Here is a 25,297-nt window from a genome sequence, read left to right as displayed (position 1 = left end):
TAAAGCCAGTTATTACACACTGAACCTAACCTCAAACCACTTTTCAGGGTCCCCCCTCCCTTCCCAATTTTCTGCAGAGATGCACATCAGTATTCTGGAGGCATACTGTATTTTTTTAAATGGGAAGTGGGCTAGTTAGGAGCAAAGGCAATCATTTACCATTCCCAGGGGTCAATTAATCTCCGGCTGCCCAGCCATGGCCTTGGGGTGTTTTTTCAGCAGCCCCCATTCAGCAGGGGCTGATATCTACAATGTGCTTTGCATTTTTTTGAATCGATTTTGTTGGAAATAACATCCTTTTCAAGCCTCCACTAGTTGTTTTTATGTACATAATTACTTGCTATGTTGTATATGTGTGTGTTGGTATGCAATTTGACAGTAACTCTTTGTTGTGGGAGGTGCCACAGACCATGTGATCAGAACTAAGAATGTTCAGGGCTCAGACTCCATTTAAGAAGGAGCATAAGTACAAGGACATAACGTAACATAGTTAGGAAGTGTTCCATTAAACTTCAGTAGGAAAAGAAGCATGCTTTAGACTTCAATGCAGGAACTGCTATGCTTAGAGACTACAGATATTCTATTAGACTCTCATAACAGAGAGATGTTTTGGACTTTGGGCTATTGATTATAAATGGATGCCCTGTGTTACCTACACGGAGAAACTACTTCAAATCTACTTGTAACTGGATTGATGAGCAAAGTACCTGTATGCTGGATACATGAAGTTTGTGAGTAAACCAACTATGTTACTTTTAAAGAAGTCTGCTTATTTTGTCTCTTGAGGGTATGATTTAAAGGCAAATATATTTTAAGGGAAAGTAGATGTTTTTTGGGCAACTAAAAGGAACACTTCTGAAACTCCATTCCACAGGTGATTGGACTGCCATGTCTGTAACTGGCTTAAAGCCAGTACTGTGATTACAGGACTTCTGAACCTCTGCTGAATGTATGTATGTATGTATGTATGTATGTATGTATGTATGTATGTATGTATGCACTGACATATCTAGTGATTTCCATTTTCCAGAAGGTCATGTGACCAGTGGTTTTCCAAAAAAAATCACCCTGGACCTCAGGTATATTTGGATCTGCTACAATACAATTTATGGCTTAACTCAGACTTTCCTATGATTTTTTTGATGTGCTATATTCCCCTAATGCATGCTACAATATACACTGGCAGTGTGCAAATTGTGGCCGTTGTGGTTTCAAGTCATCTTGAAGCCGCATTATATTATCATTACAGAGTCAGCTCTAGTGACTTCTATTTATTCAAAAAAGGTAGCTTTCTTCTAAAGTTGAAAGAGTGTGACTTGCCAAAGTGGGTTTCCACAGCTGAATGGAGAATTCAAACCTTGGACTTCCAGGAATAATAATACAAGTATACCTCAGCAAAGTAGACTAGATACACTTCTGGACATTACTACTTTAATAGAAAAATTGGTACCAGAGGCAGAACTAACACAAGATGAATAGGGAGAAGTTACTGTATTGGCTGGCTCAATATAATGATTTTCTCAAAAATTGGGAATGCTATTTCTGTAATGTGTGTTTAGATGGATGGTGTTTGCCTGTTCTGACATTTAAAAATGTAAACAAATCTAACAATGTCACTGAAACTACTGGGGATTAAGAAAATGCATGGGTTGTATCCAAAAAAGTATATCTAGTGCTTTCCAAACTTCGATCCTCCAGCGGTCATGGATTTCAGTTCCCAGAAGCCCCAAGCTGCTTGGCCAATAGTCAGAAATTCTGGGTTTTGGAGTCCAAAACATTTGGAAGACCAGTTTGGGAAACACTGTACTAGATGGGGTGTTGTGTGGTTTCCGGGCTGTATTCTAGCAGCATTTTCTCCTGATGTTTCACCTGCATTTGTGGCTGGCATCTTCAAAGTATCCAGAGGACCCATGCAGCCCAGAAGCCACAGAACATCCCAGTGATTCTGGCTGTGAAAGCCTTTGACTGTACTAGATATATTCTCCCAGTTTGAGAGGTGCTGTGCACATGCCTTCAAGTCACCTGTTCACTTTTGGTGATCCCATGGCTTCCATAGAGTTTTCTTAGGCAAGGAATACCCAGAGGTAGTTTTGCCCATTCTTTCTTCTGAAATATAGCTTACAGTACCTGGTATTATTGATGACATCCTATCCAAGTTCTAAGCAGGGCTGACCCTGCTCAGCTTCCAGGATCAGATGGGATCTGGATCTCTGGGTATTTATATACTGTTAAATGTACTGCCAGATTTATGTTTTGTAGCTTTCTTTAAGCTCTGCCCAGAGATTGAAAATCTTCCAGTATAGATAAAACCCTTATGCCTTCATCCATCCATGTGTTTAGGTTTATCTGCCATACTTACTCTATCTGTTCTTTCCAGCTAGCCAGACTAAATACTTCAGGTATACACTTAAATATAGCAAAACATTAAAACTCTATTGATTGTACGGTGTAGCAGAAGTATACGTGGGAGAAGCACTATCGATTTCCCTTTTTTGGAGAACTGTTTATGCAGAAAGACTAGAAATGTGTCAGCCTAGCTAGAATGCATTGTTTTTAAAGCATAGATTTCCACCTCCCTCTCTCCTAAGTGCTGCTTCTGACATTTGCATGCTTCGTGTTACTTTTGTATTTGTAGATAGAAGCTTTTGAATGCCTTGTAATGTTTCATTTTTTCTACTGGCATTTATCATGAGTAAAAGGGACATTTTTCAAGCCTGATTTATCAACTCATGGGAGAATGGAGGATGAATCTAGGAACCAAAGTACTATAGAATTTCCTTAATAGAATACATAGGTGGAAAATCACAAAAGAGTGATATTTTATTGGGCAACCAAAATGCAGAAAACATATTGTGTAAACTTTCAAAACTCTACTGGGTTTTTATTTTGCTGTAAGGCCAACACCTCTGAATATCTTTCCTAGGTGCCAATTCAGTACTGGGAAATCTGGCTATGCCTAAAATGCAACGCAAATCATAAAATGCCCCAGTAGCTCTTATGTTAGACAAACAAAGCTATAGCCCCAGAAAGCTGCAGAATGTGAGTTCTGCAGGGTTTGGAAACAGCAGTATCACTATTAAGAATATAGACTATAGACCCTGATAGCCAAAAGATTGAAATACAGGAAGAGCCCTCCAGGAGTATCCAGCAATGTAACATGTTCTTTCTCACAATTGTGATGATTGGATTTGCTGGGAATCCTACAAGCAGGAATTTAAGGCAGTTCTCCCCCTGGTTATGTTCTTCCCCAATTATGGTTTGACACCATACTACTAACGAGAAAGAGCAAAGAGAGGAAACTATTACAGAACAAAATTAAGGAAGGAAGTGTAAAAGCAGATTTATAGTTAACAACATTAAGAAAACAAAAAATAATGACCACAGAACAGGCCCGTAGCCAGGATTTTGATTCGGGGTGGGGGGTGAGTTTGATTTGGGGGGCTGAGTCCGAGTGAAAGAGGGTCTACCCTAGCAAACCTTTTGTATCGTTACCCCAATATCCCCATGCATATGAGATATATTGAGCATGGTGATCAGATAATATGAATAAACATAACAGTCTAAATAATGTACCAGTAAGGCCTTTTCGCAGACCCCCATGAGAATTTGGGGGGGGGGGGCTGAAGCCCCCAAAGCCCCCTCCCCCCCCCCCCCCGCTACATGTTGCCACAGTAAATGATGAAAATGTTGAAACAGTTCAAGATTTTCCATATCTTAGCTCAGATATTAATTAGAATAGAGACTGCAGTCAAGAAATAAGACTACGAGTTGGAAGAGTAGCTATGTGGAAAATAGACAAAATACTGAATTGTAACAATAATTGTAACAATATTTGTAACAATGCATCATTGAATATTAAAGTTAGGATTGCTCATGTTGCCATAGTTCCCATTTTTATGGATGTTTGTGAAAGCTGGACAATTAGGAAAGCTGATAAGCTGATACTAACTAGCTGTGGCACAGTTAGTAGCCAGCTGCATTAAATCACTAACCAAGAGGTCATGAGTTCAAAGCCAGCCCAGCTCGGAGTAAGCTCCTGACCATTAATAGTCTAGCGTGCTGTTGACCTATGCAGCCCAAAAGACAGTTGCATCTGTCAAGTAGGAAATTTAGGTGCTACTTTATGCGGGAAACTAATTTAACTAGTTTACGATACCATAAAACCTTCCAGCAGCATTCAGAAGAATGAGGAAGCACTCCTATCAAGGACTCAGTGAAGCGGCAGCTCCCCCTGTGGCCGGAACCAAGCATACCCTCATGAAGCCAGAAACACTGAAATGTTAAATTGTGTCTACACCTGTCTGTATATATTGTATGTCTAAATGGCATTGAATGTTTTCCATGTATATGTGCATTGTAATCTGCCCGAGTCCCCTGCGGGTTGAGAAGAGGGGGGAATATAAATACTGTAAATAAATAATAAATAAAATTAACTTATTCAAAATGTGGTGTTGGAGAAGAGTTTGATGGATACCATGGACTGCTAAAAAAACCAATGGGATCCAAAACAAATTAAGCCTGTACTCTTCCCTAGAAACCAGAGTGACCAAACATATGGATAGAATCGATCAAGGAAACCATGGCCCTGAGTCTATAAAGCCTGAACAAGGCTGTTGAAGACAGAATGAATTATAGTTTTATAATGTCTTTCACCTTCTCTACCAAAGAGTGCTGGCGCCTAACCAAACTACAAATCCCAGGATTCCATAGCATGGAACCACAACAGCAAATATGGTATCAAATTGTATCAATTCTACAGTGCAGATGCACCCTAAAACTAAGGTGGTTCAAAGCATAGATGAAAGCAAAATACGGGTAACTAACAAGGATTTATATCCTATTGTTAGACTCAACTAGAATAAAATCAGAGTTGAATTAAGTATGAGCTGATTCAATGAGCCACTAAGTCAGTGGATATACTCCAATTAGAACAAACAAAAAGATATGTGATTATGATAACATATTTTTTAAAAAGTCATCCTACTAAAAATGAAGATAATTCAAAATAGCTATCAAAAGGATTTCAAACAGAACTGTGAGAACTATGACAGTGTGGTGTAGTAGTCTGAATGTTCGACTAGGACTCTTAGAGACTACAATGTGAATCCCCACTAAGTCATGGAAACCCACTGAGTGACTTTTTGGCAGTTCAGATTCTATCAGCCTTTAGAGAATAGTAACGCAAACCTAACTTCTCTGAAAAGATCTTGCCAAGAAAACCTTCACCTTAGGGTTGCCAGAAGTCAGAAGCAACTTGAAGACATAATATGAGAAGAAAAGTACAGTTGTGCCATCAGACTTTTAGACACTTGAATGAACAACGTAAGTTCATAATGTACTCTTCTCCTTTCTTTTCTAGACAGAGAAACTTGTAAGAAGCTCTCCTCCATGGTCTCATAGGGCTTTCTGATGCAGGAGAGAGAAAGGGAGAGCCCTGTTCACCTCATGCACTGCTGAGTTGCTGCAGCAGCTGCTGAATTTCATCATCAATGGCAACAAAAGTGTATTATCCACAAAGGGTTGTGAGGCTGTCACTGCAGCGCTCAATTCAAAATTGCCCACCTCTGAGCTAAATGGCAGTAGATCTAAAATAGAAATATAAGTGTGTGATCTCTTCACAGCTACAAAAGGAAAGAGAATGAGGGAATGTATTCAGCATGGCTCAAGTCTTGTTCTCATAGAAATTTAGCATTACATTCAAACTTAGTCAATGGATGCAGAGAAAAGTATGATTTGCAAATGGTCAGACATGTAAACAAACATTACCTATTCCAAGATGAGCAGAATATTAAAGATTAAAGGAAAAAGTAAACAAGAAATGGCAAAAATTCCATAACATTTTGGATAATCAATTACTTAGACAAACCTAAGGAGATAACACCCACCAAAAAGTTTTTGTGTGACCCCCACATCTAGCGTACACTATGCTTGCATTTTTAAGCTTTGTTTGTAGCCAAACTTATTTTAAACACCATCTGGACAAGATAAGCTTTAGATTACATATTCACAAATTCATCATATTTTAGATTACATATTCACAAATCTTGTCAAAGAGGGGCAAAAGGAAACCAGAGAATATTTTAAAGAAACTGTATATTTTGCAAAAGGCAATGCAATATCTCAAGCAAAAAAAAGTAGACACATTTGAAAAAGCAACACTGAGAGTCAACTGTTTCAGGAATACAGTGATGCCAGGACATAAATTGTCTTGTCAAAAATATTAACAGAAGGAATGAGTTTTTGGTAGACTCCACAGGCCCCAAATGAAGACGACTCCATCACACTCTAAGCAGCATATTCCACTGCTGAACAGCAATAAACACAAAGAAGTTATCGCTAATGTTTAAGTGGAATCTCTTTTCCTGTTGATAGAAGTAGTTGATCTATGTTAGTCTCTGGAGGTGCTGAAAACAAGTCTACTTCCTCCACAAAATGGCATCCTTTCAAATGCTTGGCTGTCATGTCCCCTCTTAACACTTTCTTCCCCAAGATAAATATACCCAGCACCCTAAGTTTATTATAAGGTTATTTTTGGCTCAAGAGAAATGTGTTCGCTGACTATCCCCATAACCCTTTTTGTATACATATATATTACAGGAACCGATATGCTATGATGCCCTACATCTATGATGCCCTATATCCCAAAATATCAAGGCAGAAAATCCCACATTACCTCAGTGTAGACTCAGATAACCCAGGGCCCTTCCACACAGCCCTATTTCCCAAAATATCAAGGCAGAAAATCCCACAATATCTGCTTTGAACTGGGTTACCTGAGTCCACACTCAAATAATGTGGGATTCTCTGCCTTGATATTCTGGGATAGAGGGCTGTGTGGAAGGGCCCTGGGAGACCAAAGTTTGAACCCTGGCCCTCCATGGAAGGCCTTGTGCAAATCACACTCTTTCAGTCTCAGAGGAGGAAAGGGCAAACTTCTCTGAATAAATCTTGCCAAAGAAACCCCATGATAACTTTGCCTTAGGATCACCATGAGTCAGAAACCATGGGCCCTTCCTCACAGCCAAATAACCTAGAATATCAAGGCAGAAAATCCCACAATATCTGCCTTGAACTGGGACTTCTGAGTCCACACTGCCATATATTCCAGTTCAAAGCAGATAATGTGGGATTTTATTCAGCTGTGTGGAAGGGGCCTATGTGAAGGTACCCAACAACAATTTATTACAGATATGCAATGGTCTACATAGCTATAAACACATTTGTACAATTACTTTAACACTATAAATATGTGTAGTAGGGTGAGACCTCTTGCCCTATTTCCAAAATAAGTTGACACTCTGGTTCTAAAACACAAGTGGAGATAAGATAGATAATATGAAATTCTCCATGGTGCTTGAGATCACATTAGGTTGTTTATTATCAAGCACACTGAATAATGTTTAAATGAGGATTTGTTCTTGTATATTCGTTCAGTTGCTTCCGACTCTTCGTGACCTCATGGACCAGCCCACGCCAAAGCTCACTGTTGGCTGTGACTACCCCCAGTTCTTTCAAAGTCAAGCCAATCACTTCAAAGATACTATCCATCCAACTTGCCCTTGGTCGGCCCCTCTTCCTTTTTTCTTCCATTTCCCCCAGCATCATTGTTTTCTCCAAACTTTCCTGTCTTGTCATTATGTGGCCAAAGTACTTCATGAGTATTTATGTGCATACTTTTAAAATGCCTGCTCCACATTGTTTCCAACAATGGAATTCAATGGCATGTGAAAATATTGACTTTGAAAATGATTAAACATGTAGCATGTCTCCTTTCTGAATTAAAAAAAACAGTTTAAAAGAACCTCAACATTAACATAACAAACCAACAGGAATCTGTTTCCAGGAAAAGTAGACAAAATGGGAATAGAATGAAAAGAAATAAAAGTAAATCATCCCTGAAGTCCTCCAGGGTTTTATCTTTCAAAGCTAACTCTCAGCAATGGACAATCAATATCTTAAATACTGTAAGCACCGACTAAATAGGTACTAGAAGCAAGGAGGCCATTCTGTTGAAACAGACATATACGCAGTTTTGCAATTCTATGCAATTGCATGAGAGAGAAAAAAAACATTTCCAGTATTTAGGACAGCATTTCAATTCCCTGCAGTTTACTGTCTTTTCACATGACTAGCTGAACATTTTAAATATGCAAATATTATAAAATCAAGTTGCTTTCCACAAATAGCCAACAATTATACAAACCAGGATTGCACAATAAACAAGAATCATATAATAAAATTGTGTAATAAACATAGAATGGAGATTTTCTCAGTAAACCACTTAATATACCTTGTTTGAAGTTTGTCTAAAGTTTGTTTTAAAAATGGGATGTCATATATGTATGTTTTGATTGCATTCACAATGAAAATACACTTTTGTTCCATTTGTTGGAAACAATACATATACCAACAGTAGCCTTACATAGTCATTAAACAAAAAGTAAACAAAAAGATGGTACCAGAGTATGTAATCTTCTGAAATATAAACATATGGCATTAGAAATACAAAAATCAATATAGTCCACATCATATTTTTTTTTTGAAATGTATATACATTTTACCACTACAGTTGGCTTTAAGAAAGAGTTACCCCCTTGTCTCAGCAAGTCACCTCAGTTTGTCTCTGTGCTCTTCCAAATTATTAGGAAGGACAGACAGAGGGATAGTAAAGGCTTTGAGCTATAAGGAAATCCAAAACATCTCTGCTAAATAATAACTCTTCTTGTTGATCAGCAGTCTAAGTTCTACCAGATACTTTGCAAAAGCATTCCCCTCTGTCATCACCCACAGATCCAAGTTCACATCTTCTTCATCTTCTTCTTGCTGCGTTGATTGAAAACTGGTGAAGATCCCATCAAGCTATCTGGAGAATGAGAACCATAGCTGCTTTCGGAGCCGTTTGGGCTCTGCGGTCTGCCTGCTTCACTCATGCCTGACATGGGTTCCTCAAACACATCACTGCCCAGGACTCCATGGTGGCCATGGACGGCGCCTTCCTCACTCTCCTGTGGCTCCATTTTCACTGGGGCCAAATTCCAAAGAGGGGAAGTATTCACCTCACCACCTAGAAATAATAATAATAATAATAATAATAATAATAATAATAATAATGCATTTATAACCCGCCTCTTCTTGCAGCTTGAGGTGGGTACAATGTTGTTAAAACAGAGATAAAACACTATTAAAATACAAGATACACATAGTTAAAATGCAGTTGTAAATTCAGTGATAAATGCAGATTGAAATTCACAAACTAAAATTGACCAGGTAGACCTGCCAGAAGAGATGGTTCTTCAGTTGCATTTTTAACTCTGACAGCTGATTTAGCTGTCATATCTCTTCTGGCAGTCATTCCAAAGTCTTGAGGCAGCTAATGAAAAGGTCCTCTGGGTGACGGATCCAAGTCAGGTTTTGGCTGGTTGGAATAGCCGCCCCCCAGAGAACCTCAGTGTCTGGGGCCCATTGTAGAGAAGAAGCCAGGCCTACAAGCAACCTGGACCCAAACCATGTAAGACTTTAAAGATCAAAACCAATACTTTGTACTTTGCCCAGAAGCTAACTGGCAACCAGTGGAGTGACTTTAGTATACTTATGATATTCTTGATTCTGGATGTTCCTGTAACTAGTCTGTCTGCCATGTTTTGAACTACAGGCAGTGCCTGAGCCACAAATATCCTACTTACAAGCGACTCATAGTTAAGAATGGGGGTGAGACAACAGGAAGTGAAATAAATTTCCCCTAGAAAGGGAAATTCACTCCTGAAAAAGTTATCATGGGGAAAATGTGTCTCTACTGAAGTTTTATCACCAGTCCTTGTTTCCACCACAAGAAAAAAAAATCAAAATTCAATCACAGGGACAGAAGGTGAAGTGAAATCTTCTGAACAGGGGCACAGACAGCAAAACAAACACCACAGGGGAGTTAACCCTTCCCTCTGCTTTCCATAGATAGATAATAGATAGACAGGCAGATAGACAGATAGATAGATTCGGATGGAATTACACTTTTAAAATGTACCTGTTTCAACTTATAAACAAATTCAACTTAAAAGCAAACCTACAGAACCTATCTTGTTCAAAACTTGGGGACTACCTACAGTTGGAGTTTTTGAACTTGGTACAGAAGTAGCCCAATGTAAAGTGCCTTGAAGACATGCAACCTTGAGGAAAGAGCTGGCAGTAAAGTAGAAGGAAGTAAGGCTTCTCATAAAGAGCACAATAGGAAAAGGAGGAAGAAACAATGAAACTGTTGAACTGGCTAGTTTGGATAGGAACAAGTTTTAAAAAACGAACTGTGTAGGCAAAACTGTTAACATTCTGAACCATCTCTGATATAGCCTGACTCCATCTGGAAGCTTTGCAAAATTTTGATAAACCCCAAAGGAAGGCTGAGTGAAGTAAACACACCATGAAGCAATTCACTTAGTGGATGGCTGACTGGAAACTGGGAAGATACGGGAAACAGAACAATAAAACACAGGGGCAACCGACTAGAAGCCATTTTATATTCCTGAGACACTTCTCTTTCTGTCTAGCTTTAACACACCGTACAAATGAACTGGAGGGGTGGTACACCCTTCAACAACTTCACTGCCAGTTCCCCAAGGCCTCGCTGATGAAAACAAAGATTATAAAGGAGAGGCAGAATGTCTTCTTCTTCATTAATAATAATTTCTCCCCTATTAGAGAATCACAAGGCATTTGATACACCGCCAACATAGTAACCTCTCATTCTTAGCAGTGAAACATTCACATGAAGCTTTCCCCATGAAACTCTCAAATCCCCAGATGGCTTAGGAATCACTTGCTGCATCATCTCTGCCAGAACAAGAGGATTTAAAATTTCTGAGGCATTGTAGGAGAGCAGTGAGCCACAGCAGAACAAAAAGATTTGTATTTTCTATAGCACATTCTATAAAAAGTTAAAGAGCTTGCAATCTTAACTCCTTTAGAGATAGAGTCAGTTAAGGTTAAGAAGATACCTTGGTGTGTGTGTGTGTGTGTGTGTGTGTGTGTGTGTGTGTGTGTTAAGTGCTTCTAAGTAGAACATTTAGTACTGCAGGGAACTATGGTGTTCAGCAGACTGGAAAACAAAGCTAAACAGAAGAGCAGATCAAGACATTCCAGGTGGAGGGGCTAGACTTTTAAGAACCTTTTTCCTAGAAATGAGAAATCATGAAAATGATATGTTTGAAAGCTCCAGTGGCTATAATATCAGATAGAAAGATGAGTTGTTACATGATGCATGCTCACTGTTGTGCCTCATGAGAACTTCAGAGTGGGATGCATTCCATAGCGGTTTCATCCCTCAATTCTCTGCTTTAGACAGCCAAACATATCAGTTTTGTGGATGCAATCAAAATACATGGACATTGAAAAGCCCTTTGGCACCTGAATGGGTAATAAGTGTTATTTGGCCTACGCTTTTGCAGACTGAAGCCTATGTCATGGGATGCATGTGAAAGCCTTTGTCAAAACCTCTAGTAATGAAGATGCCTCAAGACTCCTTGTTTCTGCTGCAATTGAATAACATGGCTACCCACATGGAAAACCAAATACAGAGGTCCTAGTAAGGATCTTGACATCCTGAAATAGGATACAGTGGTCTTGTTCACAGAACCATCCCAATGAAAGTAACTGCCACTTCATATTAATCTAAACTAAGAGGCCTCACAAATAATCTATTTCTCATTAAGATTTGTTCTTTAAATAATTCTTTAAAGGGGATATTTGAACTTGCTAGCTTTTTGTACCATGTAATTTTCCAAAGTTGATAAGCTTTTCAGTCTTCTTATATTGGAGTAGGAATTCATGCCACCTTCCAAAATGTTGTCAGACTAGAATTCCAGAAGTCTTAGCCACCACAGTTAATGATTAGGAATGCTAGAAACTGCAATACATCTCCATTATTCCCACCCTTACCATAAAAAGAAGCACAGAAACTATAATCTTTTTACTTAAGCATGGTTCTAGGACTAGTTTGTGAAGTATAGAAGAACAGGTTTTCTGTGCAACAGCCTTCGTGTATTTTAAGAGTGAGACCATGAGCCCGCTCAATCTTCTCTTTGTCTGGCTAAACATATATTTAGTTCCTTTAACCTTTCCCCACAAGACTTGTTTTCTACAGAATACTGTAACACTGAAATCCACATGGGAAATTAGTATTAGGCAGTTAACATAAAGTGCGAACTGTTTACAGTTAAATCTAATGGAAACGCAGTGCATGTATTTTGAAATAATTGTTTACCAGAAACCAGTTATCTCACTTAAAAAAAAAAACTACACCCCATGAAAATAAAATAGAGTTAAGAACCATGGACTATGAAATGCTATAAAGAAATTACCTTTTTCCTGCCTTAAATTTAAATACCATAGGGAACTCATTATACATTAAATTACTCCTTGAACTTAGAAACTTAAGAGCCTCTTACATATCCCCAGAAAATTCCTTGATCATAGCAACCTAACTCTAGCTGTTTTTGTTAAAAATAGAAAAAGTTTCCTCTGACTTTATTACTCAGACATGGGTTAGTTCACCTTTGGCTTCACCATAATCTTGGGAAATTTCTGTGGTGATTTATAATCAGTGATCAGACATAAAAAATTGTGTTTAACTAAACTTCTGAAGTGTGTTGAGCCTCATCGGCATAGATGCTGCTGCACTGAGGCATAATCATGATCAGACATGCAAAAGATTTAGTTATGCTTTGTATGTAAAGTATACATATTAAAATTCCACTCAATCCTTGGACCTGCCTACTGCTAGAATGTGGTGCTAAAACCCTTCAAAACCCAGTGTTTCTTTCTCACCTCCCATAACACTACCATCAACCTATTTAAAGAAATACATTGTCAAAGGTTTAACATGCAACTGAAAATGTGAAAAATGATGAAACATCTAAAGCGATGCCCATGGTCACTATTTAAAATTTAGAACAAGTAAGCCACAGGTTCAAAATAGAAGTCAACACTACTTCTATCTATCTGAAAGTAGCTTTCTCATCTGTTTGGATTAGTCAGGCTACTATGCAAAAGTAACATGTACCTGATGTCTGTGGGGATGTCTCCGCTTCCAGGTTGGCTGAGAAACGCTCACTTTGTGCTCCAAGAACTCCAACAGGCAAAGACTGATCCCCAGAGGCTAAATCCCCTTCCAGCTCTTCACTCATGGGAAAGGTGATGTCACTGACCGGCTCTTCTTTGATCTTCACAGGTTTCATATCTTCAGCTGCTTTCTCAGGATTCACAAGCTTTTCATACTCTTCAGAGAGTTGCTTACTGATCTGCCAGTAGCCCATTTGGAAAAGGAAAACATAGAGTGATATCAAAAAGAAGTGAAAAATATAGAGTACATTGCCCCCACTGCCTTGATGCCTAGCTCATTGCAACCAAGACACCTTTTCTAAAATAGATAATTGTACTGTAGAAAGAGGACAGGATCAGAATTCAAAATTATCTTAACAGATTATAAAACTAGGCAAAAACTAACAACATGAATTGCAACAAGGGGAAATATAGGATGCTACACTTAGGCAGAAAAAAATGAAGTGCACAGATACAGGATGGGTGATGCCTGGCTCAACAGCAGTACATGTGAAAAAGATGTTGGAGTCTTAGTGGACAATAAGTTGAACATGAGCCAACAATGTGATGCAACAGCGAAAAAAGCCAATGGGATTTTGGGCTGCATTAAAAGGAATATAGTATCTACATCAGTGGTTCTCAACCTGTGGGTCCCCAGATATTTTGGCCTTCAACTCCCAGAAATCCTAACAGCTGGTAAACTGGCTGGGATTTCTGGGAGTTGTAGGCCAAAACATCTGGGGACCCACAGGTTGAGAACCACTGGTCTACATCAATGGAAGTCTTGGTGCCCCTCTATTCTGCTTTGGTCATACACCTCACCTGGAATACTGTGTCCTATTCTGGACACCACAATTTAAGAGAGATATTGACAAGGTCCAGAGGAGAGCAACTAAAATGATCAAAGGTCTGGAGACATTGCCCTATTAGGAATGGTTGAAAGAGCTAGACATCTTTAACCTGCAGTAGAGAAGGATGAGAGGAGACATGATCACCATGCCATAAGGAAGAGGGAGCAGACTTGTTTTCTGCTGCCCTGGTGACTGGGACCTGGATCAATGGGTTTGAATTACAGGAAAGGAGATCCCACCTGAACATTAGACAATTCTTCCTGATCGTGAAAGCTGCTCAGCAATAGAACTCTCTGTCTCGAAGAGTGGCGGCAGCTCCTTCCTTGGAGGCTTTTAAACAGGCTGGATGGTCATCTATTAGGGGTACATTGATAGTGTTTTTCCTGCATGACAGGGGGTTGGACTAGATAGCCCATGTGATCTCTTCCAACTCTCTGATTCTATTACTCTTCCCACGTGATTGTCTGGGTTCTAACAACAGGACGAATACTGTGGAAAGCTGTAGCATTCCAATTGCTGCCACACACCTGTAAAAGGTCTTTAGCCTTCTATGAAAAAGAATGCAAAGAGTGCCTCACCCAACTCCAAATCCCAGGATGACACAGCATTTAGCCCATGGTAGTTAAAATGCTATCAAATTGCATTAATTCTACAGTGTAGATGTACGCTAGGAAAGAGCACCTAACGTCCAGGAAATTCTGCATGTTTCAACCAGTCAATAATCTCCATTTGACATAAGGCAATGAGAATTCCCTACCTCCATGCATGTTTTCCCAATGGAGTGCAATTCTTGGAAATGTGCAAAATGCACATCCACAAGTGCAACTCAGCAATGAATTGGATGAAGAGAATACACGTTTGAATTCCATTTACTATGGAATACCATGGGAATTACTTTGCTTACCTTGTTCTTTTCTTACCTGTAGCACATGGCTGTGATAATCTTTAATCCGGTGCTGCCAGAAGCTCTGCAGAGAGAGCACACTTCCAATGCCCACTTCATGGAAGACCTGTTCCATGACATCTGGGAAAGGGGTCTGCCCAAGCCGGGCTTCTCGGTCCACTGCAGAACGCAACAGCTTTGTAAACTTCAAGCAGTACTCATGAGCAATGTCTGTCAGAGTCTCTAAGACGCTCTCGTTGGCGCATTCAAAGCCTGCATGAGCCAAAATGGTAGCTATGGATTGGTAGAGAAGCTGGCGGCAAGAAGTCCAACTTAACTCCATTACTGGCTCTCCTTTGCCTCTGAAAGCAGACACAGGACAGAAAGGCCTTGTTGAAAATAGGGAAACGACTGCTACTTTGAATGGGGATAAAAATTTGAAGCATATCTAAACTTGAGACGCAAGACAATTTTTTTGTAATTTTCATGCATGAGGTTTGGTCTGACAAAAAACAGGTTTATGGGGGGGGGGGGATAGAAATACTGTATATTCTCAAGCATAAGCCAAGTTTTTCAGCCCTTTTTAAAAAGCCCCCCTTGGTTTACCCTCGAGTCAAAGTTATTTATTATTTTACTGGGTTATTATTATTACATTTATTATTTTTCTCTAATTATTATTGTTATTACATTTATTATTTTACTCTATTATTTTTATTACATTTATTACTTTACTCTTTTTATTATTATTGGAAGGATATGTAAGCACATTTACGTTGAAGAAGAATAGTAACAAAATAAAAGGATTAACTTGTCAATATGAAAGGCGAGGGGTGAGTGTGGGGAGGGAGAAGGGAATGAAAAAGAAAAAAAGTATGGTAATTATGGTTATGTATATTTTTAAATAATAATAATAATAAAAAGTTAGAATAATGATTTAATCAGAGCTAGACAGTCTTATCTTAAATTACAGTTTTATGTAAATATTAAAAAACATTTAACCTAGTGATGCCTCCATTAATGTAATTTTGATGGTATCCATTTTTATTTTGAAATTTACCAATAGCAGCTGCATTTCCCACCCTAGGCTTATATTCAAGTCAATATGTTTTCCCAGTTTTTTGTGGTAAATGTAGGTGCTTCGGCTTATATTCGGGTCGGCTTATACTTGAGTATATACGGTATATACCAAAGATCTGCTGCGGTGCAAAGTGAAGTATTTGCTTTGAGACATTGAATTTAAGTCCTAGAACTTTACCTCACAGCAAAACAGTAATGTTCATTACAAAAACACTTTCTACCACTGAATACAAATATGTATTTTACATATTTTAAAACACAAAAATCCTCTTGTATACCTACACCTAGTCAGTATTTAGACAGTGAAACAATTCAATCAAATGTTTTACACTGTGGCAGAACAAAATCTAGAGTCGGACACCATGTAAATAAATTTGAATAAATAACCATTTCCTGCTTACCTGAGGAGGGTAGAAACTATTATTTATTCAGATTTTAAAATCTGTACTCTGAAACGGTTTGGGCAATTTCCCAAATATTCAGAGTACCATATAAGAACAGATGAAGGTGTTTGACCAGTCAGAATAATTGTTCAAGCTGTGCTAAAGCAAGCATTCATCAGAATAACAAGGCTGCCGAATTATCAGAAAGGTTTCCACAGATGTTATTAAAATTACTGTACTAAAGCAATGAAATAAAATTCTAATATAATGCTCAGAGCAATATTTCTATTTTAAGGTGCCTGCCAGTAATGCAAATGGTCAGCAAAAAGAAAAACTCCAGCGCAGCTAACATTAAGAATTTTTTTATCTTCATACAATGTTATCTACAGACTAATAATGTAACAATCTGACAGCTGCAGTCCTCAATTCAAATATCCGGTATTTTGATTAGCAGAAACTAGAGCTTACAAATATTAACAGCAATAAAAAAACATGTCAGATAATGTAAAAATATGCTTTATACCAGCTGCGATCACTGATCTATCAATTTCAGTATTGTCTACATAAGTCTTTTCCAAACTGTTCCCTTTTCCGCAAATGTATTGAAGACAATTCTCATCACCCATTGATAATGGCCATGCTGGTTGAGGATTATGGAAATTGCTGCACAATGCATCTTGAGGCTGCTGGCAGAGGAAATATTGGTCCTGTTTATACTGATCATCAGAGGTTCTCTAGGATTTCAGGTGCCACTCTTCCTAAAGTACCAGAGATGGCACTAGAATTTTTCCTGCATGCCAAGCACATGTACTACTATTAATCTGGAAGATTCCAGAGCTTTCTAGTGCTATTTAATGTATATTAAAAGCCATCCACACACACAAAACAAACACCCAGAAATGGATATCTCAACATTTTCACTTTTTAGAATGCCATTCCACCCCATGAGAGTCTATTGGTGAAAGAAAATTGGCCTCAAGACCTACTGGAGTTGCCCATCCATGGGCAGACTATACCTCTGAATAGAGCCCAATAGTCAACCTTTCAGTCTAGATAGATAGATAGATAGATAGATAGGCCAACCACAGTATGAGTGTGTTTGTTGGTTTGTCTGTACCACACAGGCTCCTACATGGCCTGATGGATCTGGACTAAACTTGGCACACATACCCTTTCATGATCCAATTTCAAATCATTGCAGGGTTTCAACTACAAAATATATCTTGTTTTGTGATAAGGGTCCCCAAAAGTATATACGTGTGTGTGTGTGTGTATAATAATTTATATCTAAATAATAAAATAAAAGCCTTTGGGGTTAATGGTGTTTTACTTTCCATGTCTTGTGCTCTTTTCCATTTTGCTCCCTGAAAGTGTTCACAAAATATCACTGAAAGCAATGCAAGGTTTTCCCATTTTAAGTAAGTAAATCATGTGGCCCATTTCCTGTTTAACAAGCATGTTAAGGCAAAGGTCTATTTGATATGTACAGAAACAGTTTAGTGATACAAAAAAAGTTGAGTTTCATTCAAGTAAAATGATAGCCTGAAATAACCGGTCTTTCCAAAGATAAACTGCATGAGAAAAGTAGTTTTAGAAAAGCAAAGACTGCTTTCTCACGATTGCTTCAATTTTATGAAACATTACACTGCTGAGCTATCATTCCTAAGAAATGTGGTGCAATCAAATTGCACTATCTAATGGAAATTTGTTTCCAAACAAAATTAAAGACAATGGCAGTGAATTTTTTAAAAGACTGGATTAGTTATAGGAACATAATACTGACAGATTCAAAAACAGAAACCTTTTCATCCACAACTGAGCAAATGAAAAGGACTTATATTTTTTAATCCATCAATATCATGTGTGATTAATGTGGCCTCCTAATAACCATGTTTTCCACCCCTGCATTTTTCTTTCCTTGACTTGCTTATGGAAAAAGCAGCAATTGTTGGCTGGACCTCAGCTATTAGCAGTAGTGTCAGTCTGACAATCGCCCCACAACAAGTTGCTGACAATGACTGGAGCAAGCATTGCAATTACCAGCAATGCCTGACAGCAGTGACACCTGACAAAGGGCCATTAAATCTCCCTTTGAGCAACAGACAGGATAGCCAAAGTTAAATAACAGACACGATAAAGAAGAGTAACCTAGCAGCTACTGAGTGGCAGGCTGTGATCAAACAGCCTCTGAATGGAGTATGGAACCACTTCCCTTTTGTCAGAGGCCCTAGGGAACTATGCAGGCAAAGAACTCCCTGTTTGGGTTTGAAATGTGGTTATATCCCAGAATATCAAGGCAGAAAATCCCACAATATCTGCTTTGAACTGGCTTATCTGAGACCACACTCACACACAGATAATGTGGGATTTTCTTTCTTGATATCCTGGGATATAGGGTTGTGTGGAAGGGCCCTGCGTCAGCAATCTTACACAACCAAATTAGTAAAGTGGCTTAAGCACTGGACTACAGCTCTGGAGACCAGAGATGGAATTCTTGCTCCACCAGGGGAACCCAGTGTGTGACCCTGGGTAAGTCATACTGTTATAGACTCAGATGAAGATCATCATCCACTGAATACACCTTGCCAAGAAAACCCTCAGTTAGGGTGATCAACAGTTCGAAACGACTCAAATGAACACAACAAAGCATGAGTAGAATAAGACAGAACGACCTTGCTTTTTCTTTTCTATTAAGACAACCATATCTACAATTCTATAATAAAAAAGGATGCATTGGCTCCAAGTTTTCTTTCTTGATGGGAGACTACACTAAATGGCCTTTGAGGAATTCCAAGTATGCAATTCTGTTCATTAAAGTAACACAACAAATGATGGGAGTAGGTAATAAAAATTACTTTTGTGTGGTTCTTGGGAGGTGGGGGGAATCAACTATTAATTTCAGACGCACCTGTAAAAGTCACTTTCTGGATCACTGTGCCTCAACTGAAATGGCATCCTGGGTGTTTTGCTATCGAGCGGAAGTAAGTCGTCAGGAGGAGGTGGGGAGCCAGGGCAGGTCGGCAAAGGCTCGCTTTCTTCCATCTTTATGCCGTCCACTTGCTGTTGGTTCAGAGCCTGAGCTGTCGCAATGAGGCTCCGCAGCCTTCGATTGTGCTGGATCAGCTGGATAGTGTGAGTGGTGAGGCTACAGGGTTCCGAGGGAATGTCCAGCATCGTAGTGGGCCTGGGCTTGTTAGCTGAAGGCTGATGCAGAGGAGGATCCTGGACCTCCACGGTTCGAAACTCTCTTTGAAGCAAGTCAAAGGAGCTGCGGTTGGCCTGGCTGGAAGAAATTGGGATCTCACCCCAGTAACGCAGCATCTTGTTATCAGCTGGTGCAACGATTTCTATTAAAACAATTCCGATAATAAAGAAACTCTCCTGGAAGCCTTTGCAGTTTCCTTAAACAAGGAAATGAAGTTTTTGATTTAATTGGGAAGATATGGGACAGGGGACATATTTCAGTTATACTGTCCACAGTTATTATTCACAGGAGGAGGCCCCATTCAGTAATACTCTTCATTAGACATGTGGGCAGATATGCTCTCATTACTTCTGGAAAAAAAAAAAAGAGAGAAAGCACTGACAAATTATGCCATTTTACAAAAGATCCCCATACATTCAAATTAGGTCAGGAGACAGATCTCATTATGAAGTAACATTTATATTCTCAAAGGAAAATCAGCTACAGATTCTTTATTTCAATAGTAAAGTGTTATTAGGTGTACCACTGCTTCTTACGCTGTGGGTCCTGACCCCAAATGGGGTTCCCTTAGCTCACTGTTGGGGTTTCTGGATGCCACCCATTGACGCAAATCTGTTAGGAACAACTTGCAGTGTTTACAGTGGACTCTGCAGCTGTACTCCACAAAAAGGAAAATCAGCCTGTTCAGCAAGCCTTGCAAATGCGGGTTTATTTTCAGTAAAAGCTTACTTTTTATATCTATTTTATATACCTATATTCCTGGGGTCACATAAACATTTCTCAGTTGAAAAGGGGTCATGAGTGGAAAAACTTGAAGGAACCCTGAGGTATACTACACATAGTCCTGACTAAGTCTGCAACTCTCATTCCCATGTCATTTTAAGAGCAATACAAAATTAATATTTTCATCATATCCATCAGTTTCTTTTCCTCTTTTCCTCTTTATCACGTGCATACACACTTTAACATCCAATGGGAAGATCTTCTGAAGCAGGGAAGGCTTGATTTATTGCCTTCAGGCTAATTATAAAACTGTTTCTGATTTTAAATCTAAAATACTCCTTCAAAAACTTTATAGCACTGACAGTCTAGATGAGGCATGGGCAAACTTTGACCCTCCAGGTGTTTTGGACTTCAGCTCCCACAATTCCTAACAGCCAACCAGCTGTTAGGAATTGTGGGAGTTGAAGTCCAAACACCTGGAGGGCCAAAGTTTGCCCGTGCCTGTTCTATACTAATCTTCTGAGAGAGGGACATATAAAAATAGCTATGCTTTGAGAGGGCCCCTTACAATCATGAACACACAGTATAAAGGCTGTCCCAAAAGTCCCCATACATATAAAAAATTAACAAACTCATTTTATACCTTTAATACTTTTATATTTATCTATAGTCCTATTTTGTTAGATGTTGTAATGAATATTTTGTAAATAAAGCTACATTTAGCTACAATTTCCCATTGTGGTGGCGTTTATAATTTTAAAAGTCCATTTATAAGGCTAAATAAGTTTGTCCTAAAAAAAAACACTTCTTGCTTATTTAGGGGGACAATGTGCACCTGCAATGTAGATTACGAAGACTTCCTTTGACCCAGTGGTAAAGGAACAATGTCCTGGGTCCCTTCCACTCAGCTGAATAAAATCTCACATTTTCTGCTTAGAACTGGAATATACTGTTTCATTTGCAAGAATAACATGAGGGATTTTATCAAAGACCTTATTGAAAGCTCTATTTCAGGACCCTTCCACCCAGCCCTATATCCCAGAATATCAAGGCAGAAAATCCCACATTATCTGAGTGTGGACTCAGATAACGCAGCTCAAAGCAGATAATATGGGAGTTTCTACCTTGATATTCTGGGATATAGGGCTGTGTGGAAGGGCCCTCAGAGGAAGAAACTGGCAAAACGACCTCAGAGGACCCTTCCGCACAGTCATATTGAGGGAGATGTAGTATTAAAGGGGATTTCATAGATGCTTCCAATGATTGTAATACCACATGTCCTGACTTGCTAAGGCAACGGTCTGCTAAAATGCTGATGATTAGAAAATACTGCCACAGAGAGGAAATTACTCTCAAGGATGAATTCAGCAGAATAGAACTGACTAGATAGTACTCCCTAATTTCCAGCCACTTGAAGCTTGTGCTTGAAACAGAAAACCAGATAAAACCAACCCACAGATGCTTGGAAATTAAGACAGTCAGGGTCAGAGACACAGGGTCATTCCACACAGCCCTATATCCCAAAATATCAGGACAGAAAATCCCACATTATCCGAGTGTGGACTCAGATAACAGAGTTGAAAGCAGACATTGTGGGACTTCCTGCCTTGATATTCTGGGATATAGGGCTGTGTGGGCCCATGAAAATATAATTGTGTCATTGTTTTAATCTTACGCAATTGGCCCTACCCACTGTGATCGAGTTTCTGTGTTTTACTGTTCTGATATTGTTTGTTCTGTTTATTTGTATCGGTGTTTGTATTTTACTTTATTATTTTTCTTTCATTATTTTTGTTGCACCAGGATTGTGGCGCAGCTGGCTGAGTGTCAACTGCATTAAGATCACTCTGACCAAAAGGTCATGAGTTCAAAGCCAGCCTGGATTGGAGTGGGTTTCCAACCAATTGTGTAGCCTGTTGTCGACCTTTGCAACCCGAAAGACAGTTGAATCTGACAAGTAGGAAAATTAGGTACCCCCTTAAAGTGTGGGGAGGCTAAAGTAACTAATTTATGAGGCCACAAAAAAGACTCCAGCAAAGCTTGTAGTTGTTCATTCGTTCAGTCGTCTCCGACTCTTCGTGACCTCATGGACCAGCCCACGCCAGAGCTCCCTGTCGACCGTCACCACCCCCAGCTCCTTCAAGGTCCGTCCAGTAACTTCAAGGATGCCATCCATCCATCTTGTTCTTGGTCGGCCCCTCTTCCTTTTACCTTCCACTTTCCCCAGCATAATTGTCTTCTCTAGGCTTTGCTGTCTCCTCATGATGTGGCCAAAGTACTTCAACTTTGTCTCTAGTATCCTTCCCTCCAATGAGCAGTCGGGCTTTATTTCCTGGAGGATGGACTGGTTGGATCTTCTCGCAGTCCAAGACACTCTCAGAACTTTCCTCCAACACCACAGTTCAAAAGCATCTATCTTCCTTCGCTCAGCCTTCCCTAAGGTCCAGCAAAGCACTCCAGCAAAAAAGCATGCAGGGAATGCGGAAGTACTTCATCAGTGTCGCAGATGGACGATGAAAGCGACAACTCCCCTGGCGGCCAGAAAAAGTTAAATAGTCTCTGTGTATGTCTGTATATGTTGTAAGTCAAAATTGGCATTGAATGTTTGCCATATATATGTACACTGTAATCCGCCCTGAGTCCCCTGCGGGGTGAGAAGGGCGGAATATAAGTGCTGTAAATAAATAATAAATAAATAAATGTGTTCTTGTTATATTGTTTTACTGTATTGCTGGGCTTGGCCTCATGTAAGGCGCCTCAAGTCCCCTTGGGGAGATGGTGTGGGGTATAAATAAAGTATTATTATTATTATTATTATTATTTCTGGGGTGTGTGTAGATGGACCCCTGGGAACACCGCCGTTTTTTAAACACGCATGCTCCTGGGATGAAGGCTTGTCTGGAACCGCCCTGAGTCCACACTGACATAAAGTAAAGTTCAAAGGAAAAAATGTGGGATTTTATTCAGCTGTGTGGAAGAGGCCCAAGACTTCCTTGCCCAAGAAAACCCTGTGAGATCCATGTGGGAGCTGTTGTTTGGCAAGGCACCAGCATTCTTTGGCAGAGAAGGCTCTAAAGCAGGCTTGGGCAAACTTGGGCCCTCCAGGTGCTTTGGACTCCAACTCCCACAATTCCTAACAGCCTCGGACCTTTTCCCTTTCCCCCTCAGCCGCTTAAGCGGCTGAGGGGGAAAGGGAAAAGGTCTGAGGCTGTTAGGAATTGTGGGAGTTGAAGTCCAAAGCACCTGGAGGACCCAAGTTTTCCCAAGCCTGCTATAAAGACATTGCAAAAGTACAGCTCCTGTGATTCCATAGCATTGAACCATAGCAGTTAAAGTAGCACCAAAGTGCATGAATTCTACAGCGGGTCCCTCTTCCCAGGAAGACAAAATGATTCCCGCCTTCTACGAAGCCGCTCTTGGAGAACCGTGTGTGTATCAAGGCCCTTCGGTAGAAACCCCAATTACTTTCGTCCCCCCTTTTGTCGGAATTGCCACCCTCAACGCGGCCTCCCTCCCTCCCTCCGCTCCTCGCCTCGCCTCACCTGCGACCGGCCTTTCGCAGAGTCCAACGTTCCGCCCGGAACCAAAGTGCCGGGGAAGGGTTTCCGCGGGGACTCCTTACAGCACGGACGCGCCAAGATGGCGGACGCTGCTGAGGAGACCTCAGCGATGGAAGGATTCAAGAAGCCGGCCCTGCCGCCGCCTGGTCCGCCGGTTCGAGGGAAAGAGGGCGAGGCGGCTCCGGCTCCTGCGAAGCTCCCCCGAGGCCCCGCTCCCGGCCCTCCCCCGCCGGTGCTGCCGGACTACGAGGAGCCGCCGTGGGGAGGCCTGCCGGGCCCGGAAGGCGCCTCCTCGGTGTACAGCCTGGAGGTGCTGAAAGGCGGCGCGGTGGTGGACAGGCTAGGCCTGGGCGAGCGGAGCTGGCTGATGGTGGGCCGCGCTCCCGGCTGCGAGGTCTCGCTGGCCCACCCGTGTGTCTCGCGGCACCACGCCGTGCTCCAGCACCGCCCGCCTCCCGGGCAGGGAGAGGCCGCGGAGAAGGAAGGCCCCGAGCCGGGCCTCTACGTCTTCGACCTGGGCAGCGCCCACGGCACCTTCCTCAACAAGGCGCGCCTCCCGCCCAAGACCTACTGCCGGGTCCGCGTCGGGCATGTCTTGCGCTTCGGAGGCAGCAGCCGCCTCTTCGTCTTGCAGGTCAGCGGAGAAGGTGGAAACTTGGGGTCCTTCCACACAGCCCAACATCTCAGAATATCAAGGCAGAAAACCCCATAATATCTGCTTTGATCATGTTATCAGAGGCCACATTGCCATATATCCCAGTTCAAAACAGATAATTTATTTCACACCTAGCTCCAGCAGACATTATATCTGTGTCCCATTCCACAGATATAAAGGTAAAGGTAGTCCCCTGACATTAAGTCCAGTCATGTCTGACTCTGGGATGTGGTGCTCATCTCCATTTCTAAGCCGAAGAGTCAGCGTTGTCCGTAGACACCTCCAAGGTCATGTGGCCAGCATGACTGCATGGAGCGCCGTTACCTTCCCGCCGGAGCAATACCTATTGATCTACTCACATTTGCATGTTTTCAAACTGCTAGGTTGGCAGAAGCTAGGGCTGACAGCGGAAGCTCACGCCACTCCCCGGAATCGAATCTGCGACCTTTCGATCAACAAGCTCAGCAACTCAGTCCTTTACCCCACTGCGCCACCGGGGGCTCCTTCCACAGATATATAAACCTCTTTTTCCCAGTTCCAGCAGACCTCACTACCTCTGAGGATGCTTGCCATAGATGCAGGCGAAACGTCAGGAGAAATGCCTCTAGAACATGGCCATGTAGCCTGAAAAAACCTACAACAACCCAGATAATTTATTATTTGTTTATTTCACATTTTTGTATCCCAGCCATTTCACCCTAAAAGAGGACTCAGGGCGGCCTTATAAGAGGCAGCGATTTGATGCCAATACATTTAAATATAAAAATAAACAAATACAATTAAAACATTATTTACCAAAACATCAATTAAAATCACATACTTACTTACCTAGGCGATCCCTCGTAGTCCAAGGATGGTGGTCATCCAAGTGTAGTAT

The 25,297-nt window shown here is 40.7% G+C and overlaps 2 protein-coding genes across 4 annotated transcripts in view; one reads left to right on the top strand and one right to left on the bottom strand.

Moving 5' to 3' along the window:
• Nucleotides 1-6,074: 6,074 nt before the first annotated feature.
• Nucleotides 6,075-23,837, bottom strand: SUPT7L (SPT7 like, STAGA complex subunit gamma). Of its 2 annotated transcripts, none has more exons than XM_067464114.1 (5): nucleotides 23,748-23,837; nucleotides 19,186-19,832; nucleotides 14,855-15,179; nucleotides 13,046-13,283; nucleotides 6,075-9,064 (listed from the first exon to the last, which is right to left on the bottom strand). In XM_067464114.1, the coding sequence occupies exons 2-5, from the start codon at nucleotides 19,596-19,598 to the stop codon at nucleotides 8,799-8,801; spliced, it is 1,242 nt and encodes a 413-aa protein (XP_067320215.1). In that variant the 5' UTR covers nucleotides 19,599-19,832; nucleotides 23,748-23,837; the 3' UTR covers nucleotides 6,075-8,798. The 2 variants fall into 2 exon arrangements, with proteins under 2 accessions (XP_067320215.1, XP_060610088.2); XM_060754105.2 differs by having other exon boundaries at nucleotides 19,186-19,829; nucleotides 23,748-23,825.
• Nucleotides 23,813-25,297, top strand: part of SLC4A1AP (solute carrier family 4 member 1 adaptor protein) — a 16,426-nt gene continuing 14,941 nt past the window's right edge. Inside the window, exon 1 of one of the 2 annotated variants that reach the window (XR_009629951.2) lies at nucleotides 23,813-24,399. Coding sequence is in view for 1 of the 2 variants with exons in the window: in XM_060754104.2 (XP_060610087.2) it covers nucleotides 23,845-24,399 (555 nt within the window). In the remaining variant the exon portion in view is untranslated. The remainder of the gene's footprint in view (nucleotides 24,400-25,297) is intronic. The other variant, XM_060754104.2, reaches the window with a different exon arrangement.

The sequence above is a fragment of the Anolis sagrei genome, chromosome 1 (genome assembly GCF_037176765.1).
Source record: "Anolis sagrei isolate rAnoSag1 chromosome 1, rAnoSag1.mat, whole genome shotgun sequence".
Classification (NCBI taxonomy): Eukaryota; Metazoa; Chordata; class Lepidosauria; order Squamata; family Dactyloidae; genus Anolis; species Anolis sagrei.
The sequence above is the reverse complement of the archived record's forward strand: the minus strand, read 5'-3'. Positions and strand labels throughout refer to the sequence as shown.